Source organism: Barbus barbus, assembly GCF_936440315.1.
Source record: "Barbus barbus genome assembly, chromosome: 42".
NCBI classification, from domain to species: domain Eukaryota; kingdom Metazoa; phylum Chordata; class Actinopteri; order Cypriniformes; family Cyprinidae; genus Barbus; species Barbus barbus.
The window spans coordinates 14241494-14249360 of NC_136720.1; the positions used below are offsets into that span (position 1 = coordinate 14241494).

Sequence of the window (7867 nt, forward strand, 5' to 3'; positions counted from 1 at the left end):
ACAGCGATCAGCTACGCTCAGACGCGTCCACTCCTGAAGTGGATGGAAGTGAAAGCAGCGGAGGATGCAGATGACTTCCGCGCAATACACCAACAAATCTGTTGCCCTGATTGCGACATTCAGATGTTTTGAAAGTTATACCATTTAATGACGAAAAACAATTTATTATCAAACACAAAATACAATACGAGTCAGGAACAAGTCTGTACTCTATTGGATTCATTTTACTGCCAAACTTTATATTTAATAGTTTTATTTTTGTGAAGTTCTGTAGTTCTTACTGCTGCACCATTTTAAACCCCATTACATTTTCCTGAGATGTTGATTTATGACACACAATTAAAAAATTAGGCAGATAAAAATTAGGTGGCTACCCACACACTGATCCACTCAAGACTGAAAAAGTCTACAAAAACATCTTTTTTATTTTATAGATTGCATCGTGCAAAAAGGGCAAAGTGCATGTGAGTTAAAAACAGATGGACACGAGCAAGAAAAAATTTGACAGATTTAAATGATAATTACAAAATACGATCATATTTTTAAGGGTCTTAGGATGTACATTTCAACCACTCACTTTAGTGGATGTGAGTTTCATGGTCACACAATACAACACTTCCGTAAAGAGTGAAAGTGAAACCTGTCATAAGTATTAACAATGCTCTGGCTGTCAGGAAGCGGTTTGCTCTTACTAAACTTTAAGAAAGACTAGTCAGCCGTGTAATGGACTCGCCATCAAACTGTTTCTCGTCTGTTCTAATGGTATGTCTGCAGAGCATTATTTTGCAAATTTGATTATTTCCATGCAAATAATGTTCTAAGTTTTATGACTAAAAAGGTTTGTGTGGCATAAGATTCACTACCATGAGCATGAAAGTTGGTCTGAAATGTCTGATCTGCTCCAGGTGACTGTGGGCTGTATTCCTGTGCAGCTGGGCTGAGAACTGTAAGTGATGGTGCTGTTACCATGACAACGGTCGTCAGGAGTAACAACACACACTTTCACTGTTCCTTTAGTTCCACTGGGAGGAATGTGGAACCTTAAAGTGTCACTGGAGCGATCAAACACTGGAGATCTGAAGAGAAACATTCATGTCCAGATACAGTATCATTTATCTGAATCTACACTCATTCATATACACCACTAAACAAGCACACAGTCTCACTCTTTAGGAATGCACTCCAGATCCCCTCGAATACGGATTTTAGTAACAGATTCCAGGTTCCTTCCTCTTAGTAAAACATTTTTTCTGCCACGGAAAGAAACCTTGTTGGGCTCCAGAGAGAGAATCTCTGGCTTCAACAAAACACAAAAAATTTGATTCAGTAAAGGAACACCATAAACCCGCACAAAATCCATATCAGCTCCATATGACCGCAGTATTTTTGATGAACAATAGACTTTAAAAGTAACTTAATATTAATAACATGTAATTAGAAATGTACATTAATACAATATAATTGTAATTACTCATAAATAATATACTGTATACATCATTTAAAAAGTAAGGTGATTGTGACACATATATGATATATATGAGAAAACAACTGTTGTTTTAAATGAAGTTTACAAGCAAATCGTTCCTACCATCTCAGAGAGTAGATATTTACATGCACTCTAAAAAAGACAGAAAGAGGGAGAACTCTGAGTTATGTATTTATTTACTGAATTCAATGCAATTAGCCAATGCAATATTTCAGCTACCAACAATGCATTAATATCATCTTAACTCTTTGTGAAAATTGTGCAGTTTACCAATACACATAAACTGAAGCACTGAATTGTAGGTTTTTGTCTCACCTGTTTTTGTCTCATTGTCTCACCTGTATGTGTAACTGCGGCCCACTTCCATGTGTCCATTCACAATGCTGAGAGGAAGAGGACCAGTGACACCCAGATGAGATACACCGAACACACCTGCATAAATACACATATGAAGATGATAAGCTCTGTGTTATCATTCCTGCATTGTGATATTTTTCTCACTGCATTTCATTTTCTCACTGTGTGTAAGAAGAATTTTCTGTGATTCTGGAACAGTTTCTCAGCGTCAGCATCTCTGTGATCTTCTGATCCTCAATAGTAACTGTAGCAGAAACTTTTAAACCTGAACAGATTACCAACACATTTTTATGATTATAAATAATCATATTCTAACTACATAAACTAATAGCATAATAGCTATTAGTTTATGTATCATATACAAGTTCTTTGAAGGAGAACCAACCTCCAGTATAGAGCATCTCATCAAAGAAACTACAGGAGCAGTTTGGGAAAACTGCAGGGGGATCAGACCCGTCACATAGGTTTACACTTTCTTTAGTGAAGGTGCACGAGAAAGCAGGATTTCCTGTGCTCTCTAGGTTAGAGGCAAGATGTAGAGTAATCTGTACAGAAGAGAGGGCAATGGCAGGTAAATAGTAGTCTTGTAAATATTTTCTAAATGATAATTAAGAAAATACTTTTAGAAATTGATGTCTACCTTTATAGTAGAATTCTCTGTCATCTGAAAAGAAAACAGCTGTGTCTGAAGAGAGTTTTTTGGGATGGACACCCATGAAGTATCGGAGCATTCATCTTGAGTAGAACATCTAGATAAAAACAGCATCAACCAAAATATCACTACAGAACTGTTTGCACACTGCATATTTAGTGTAGATGCAGCCTAAAGCAGACATCATGTCTAATGTGTGAAAAGTCACACTTGATAAAGGCAGGCTGAGCTGTGTGTGTTCACACACCAGCCGCAAACAGGATCCAGAGCAGCTCTACAGTCTTTCAGAGTGCTGTATTTATCACACTGAACAATGGACACTCTTCTTAACTGCATCATAACATAAACATAAAATATGAGCAGAAGACACATCTAGACTCATTCTGCCATGCCAGCTTTTCCTTTTTGATAAGATGAACAAAATATCAGTTTTTAGACAGAGTGATATAAAATATCAGTTTTTAGAAAAAGTGAGATCAAAGGCTGTGTTTGATACTGTTTACCAGGTAGTTGAACCAGAAGACTCAAAAACATAAAAAAATCTAAACTTTGATAAAAGTAGTATTTAATTATTTCTAGACATATTTTCAATGCAAAATCTAATTAAAGTATGTAACTGTGTCTGAAATTGCTTTTTCTCAGCATCTGGATTGCGCAATGCTGTCTGTTTATAGGGCTAAACATGCATCTAGTGCTTAACCCACGGTATCACATTTGTTTTGAGATATTTCTTTCCACCATATAGCCACTGCGAAATGAATGAATTATATTATAATGAATTTTAAATCTAGATTTATACATAAACATTTGCACATAATAACAAATTTATCCAGTGAAAACGTGCAGGGAATGATGTTAAGTGGTAATATTTTAGATTAGTGAACATGTTCAATATGAAAGTTTTCCCTAAGCTCCTTCAATTTGTTGCTTATTAATAGTAAGGTAGTTGTTTGTAGTAGTTATGTTTAGGTATGGAGTAGGGATAAGAGATCTAGAAAAATGTAATGTAGAATAAGGCATTAATATGTGCTTTATAAGTACTAATAAACAGCCAGACATGTCCCCCGAATCCCCATGGCTAAATTATTTTCAAAATTGAGAAAACGTTTTAATGACCTTTTTAAATCTCACCTGTTTCTTCAGAACAATGTAGATATGTTTAAAATCTACTGGAACAAAGTGCATTCTGGGAAGCTCTGCTCGTTCATCATCAGATTTGAACAGCACTGTTGGACAGCCTGGTGTGAATTTCTCATCCAAGACAAGCTAGAAAAACAAACAGAACAAAAGTAGTTTAAATGCACAGCTAAACATGTAACAGCTTAGAGCTGTATGTGTAAATGGAAATATTGTGCAGGTATTTAGAAATTCAAACTCAATGAGACTAGTGAAAATAAATGCACATTTTTGACAGACAGATGAAGGAGACCTTTATGAGTTGTCCATCACTGGTTCCTAAGAACAGCACAATCCAGGATCCATTTCTAGTTGCTGCCACTGCTGATATTGAGCTGTACTTGAACACCACAGAGAGCGGCTGAAGTTCACTACCTCTCTGAAACACGAACAACAAAATTCAACTTTACATAAGCAACTTTTATTTAAAGAGTGAATAAAAAATAGATGTTTTATCTTGCAACATTCTATTACAAATCTTATCAATGTCTCAAGAAGGTAAAAATACTCTTCTCCTTTTTTAAAGCATGTATGAATGCAATTTCCAACCTCAGAACCACATGGCTTTTCACCAATAGCGCAGAAGCCCTTCACTTGTCCTTGAACGTTACTGATATCGTACAGAGCCAGCGCGCTGTTCTCCGGATCCTGCTGATTCTGTGCACTGAACGCACCTGCCCAAATAACACCGTTCACTGAGGGAATAACGGTGGAGGCGACGAGCACTGGACGAACTTTATCACTGCAGCATCGTATCGTTGCAGCCTGTAGGGATTTGATTATTTCTGTCTTTTTTCCTTTAGAGCTGTTCATCCTCAGGACGAGCACTTTCCTCTCAGAGTCAGTCTTTGCGTTGAGAAATAAATAGGATTCTGAGGGCGAAACTCTCTGGAATCCATCAACAAACTCCACATCTCTCACGGTGCTCTGAATAGTGGCATCTGATCCTTCTGCTGATCTTGAGAAAATCCCTCCTGGTTGAGATTCTGAGGTGCTCCACAAGCTAACAACAGAATACATAGTATCTTGAGGTTTTGCATCTTCATCCATTTTTCCAACCAAAAAGTACTTACCGGCTATGAAGGCAACATATTTCTGATTCTGTCGCAGTCCTACCAGTATATTACTTTCATAATGAATACGGTCTGTAATGTCACTTATATTAAGAACTTCACAATATCCATCTTCAAAAGTCCCACACGTTATCAGGGTGCCGTTGGCTTCAAAAGGCACCAGAATGTTGACTCTGTTATGGTGAGTAGCATTAGTGATGTCTTTCCTCTTCTCCTCGTTTAGATCGTGGCTCATCTGATGTAGTAGATGTTCAGTAAGAACAAATAACTTACTGTTACCAACTACAAAGTCCTTAATGTCTCCATCAAAGTTCACCACATCACCGCAAATGCAGTCTTTCAGAAGTACTAGAATTCCAAGTAAGTATCTTCTCATCTTGCATGTGATGAGCAGCTGAAGTTTCGATCAACTGCACTCAGAGGCATCCACTCGTAAAATTGATAAAAGTGAAAGCAGTGGGGTGAGAAGAGGGTGAGGGTCTAAAAACTATAGAGAAACATTTGTTGGCTGATATGGTTACTGTGTTGACCTTTACTCAGAGTAAAGGTCAACACGTACAAAAAACAAGTGCATGTACAAAAAACAAAACAAACGATTGTTTTGGATTTACCTTCATATTTAAAGGCAAGCCTAAACATTCTAAATTAACCAATGAGGTTAAGATAGAGATTTATTAAGTTTGTAAAGCAACCATTAAACACAATTTTAGTGTTTTATCACAATTTTCCCAGTGCCTTACATATGTAGGCTAATGCCCTAATATGTTTTTTTTTACTTGAAAATGTTATGATAGAATTAGAAAAAAAAGTTAGGTATAGGCATGAATGTGTCTGTCTTTTGGTTATGATTTGGGGCGAAGAGAGGAGCTTGTGCTCAGTTTGTTGTTGTCTTGCACATCTGAGTGTCCTTTGGAGGAGGGGCCTCCAAAGTTGCAGTCTCAAAATCAATTAATTTTAAAATAGAGTTAGTTAAAAGTTAATATTGGTATCTAAAAGAACACGTCACCATACAAATGCAAATAACTTGTCACTGAACTGCAATAAATCTTAGTTCTTTGAATGATGCATGAAGCACCATAACTCTATAACCATTGCACAACCAAACCACAAGCTCTTCACTCTTAGAAAAATAGGTACAAAAGCTGTCACTGGGGTGGTACCATTTCAAAAAGTTCTAATATGTACCAGGGGTGGTGATGGCGCAGTGGATAAGACACATGCCTTTGGTGTGAGAGACCCGGGTTCGAATCCACTGTGAGACACCAATGTGTCCCTGAGCAAGACACTTAACCCCTAGTTGCTCCAGAGGCGTGCGACCTCTGACATATATAGCAATTGTAAGTTGCTTTGGATAAAAGCGTCAGCTAAATGAATAAATGTAAATGTAGGTAGTAATATGTATACCTTTAAGGTACCAATATGTACCCTTTAGGGATAAATAAGGTACAAAAGTGTACATTTTGAAAGGGTAAAGCCCCAGTGACAGCTTTTGTACCTTTTCTTTTGAGGGTTATTAAGACAATGCTAACCACAAAAACACCAACAACAGCCAACAACTTTTTTAAATGCCAAAAATAGCTGAATATTAAACATGAACAGTTTTTCCCCCCTTAACTTAAAAACACACAACAACACTTAATTTCAACATTTACTCTCCCAATTAAGTCTTTATGGAAAGCATACTGTGGGAACTAAAAATCCACTCAAAATCAAAATGATTCATGTAGTCCTAACACAAATCCATTTAGTAAACTTCCAATTTTACATTTGAAGTGGACTGAACATGATAAAGTTGTGATAAAACTCAACTGTGTGACTTTAGCTCATTTTAAGTAAACTGAACAAGTATTTTCAGTGCATTTTCCAGTCTTCCATAAACTCCCATTAAATAATAGTCAGTATAAGCTGTGGGGAAAAAATGCACTCATAATCGCCAGCATTGCGATTTTTAGTAACAATCACAACAGGATTTTTTTTATTTTATATATATTTTTGAGTGTATACAGTGCATAAAAATAAAGTATACCAGTTTTGGTATGTACTATTATTTACATTTTTACGGTAATACAACTTATATTATAAGCTAAATTAATGCCCATAGTATACATGCCATGAATCTGGTTAATGGACTTCCATCCACTAGCCACCAGAGACTACTATTCTATTACATTAACTTTCACACCACACAGACTGTTACATATTACCCTGGACTGCATTTCCCATCATCCATTGCACAAGTACACACAGCTGTCTCAATCACTTGCTCACCTGAAAGCTATTACACTCACTATATAAAACACACTCAGATCCTGCTTTGGTTGCCGAGTATTGTGCTGTGTTTATCACTCTCCTATGATAGCTGATTTACCGAGCCATTCTGTGTTTCTGTTTAGTCTCTCTAGTATTGTTTTGCGTATATCACTCTCCTAGTGATAGCTGCTTTACGGAGCCGAGTTTCTTGTTTTAGTTCAGTCTAGTCTTTTCGTGTAACCTTATTTCAAGTTTCCTGATTCCTGCCCGTGTATCTTGGATTACTCTCATCTCCCCGCTCTGACTCTGTTTGAACCTCACCTGGACTAAAGCTCATGTTTCTGGATTACCCCTGTAGTCAAGCCCTTTGGATATTGTACGCCGATCGATGATCTATGCCAGCCTTAGGAGTACTCTTTGTCTTGCCTCTTACAGACCTGTTTGCTGATGCTCGACCCTGCCTGTTTATATCATGTCTGTGAATAAAGCTTTGCGGGATCCCCACGTCTCGTTTGCCCTGTTACAATACTTACATACATAACATAATAATTACAATTGTTATTTGGCAATATTTGAATACCTTAAAATGTCTACATCTTTCACTTTCATTTTAGAATCGTATTGCCAAAACTACTGTTTTATAAATAAAACGTCTAACAGTCTTTATATAAATCTAAATATTAATATTCATAAATAACAGTTAACTCTGGTTATTTATTAGTACGCTATTAATCCTCTTAATGGAGTTTTTCAGTTTCTGTGGCTTATAGATACAAAAATCAAACCTGTATGGCGCCAAGAGACTGTTTTTTTTTTGTTGTTGTTTTTTTTATATTATGATGTGCCAATGTCAACAGAAATGATATCCAAATA

At 36.6% G+C, this 7867-nt stretch overlaps 1 protein-coding gene across 1 annotated transcript; it reads right to left on the reverse strand.

Annotated features, from left to right (window-relative positions):
- Window positions 1–859: 859 nt before the first annotated feature.
- LOC306861847 (plexin-C1-like) lies at window positions 860–5120 on the reverse strand (the record flags this gene model as incomplete). Its single annotated transcript, XM_079404327.1, has 11 exons — window positions 860–1076; window positions 1167–1297; window positions 1589–1618; window positions 1825–1918; window positions 2006–2099; window positions 2229–2388; window positions 2484–2592; window positions 2704–2825; window positions 3627–3761; window positions 3925–4044; window positions 4221–5120. 11 exons carry the CDS (start codon window positions 5118–5120, stop codon window positions 860–862), a joined length of 2112 nt encoding a protein of 703 aa, XP_079260453.1.
- Between the last annotated feature and the right edge of the window lie 2747 nt (window positions 5121–7867).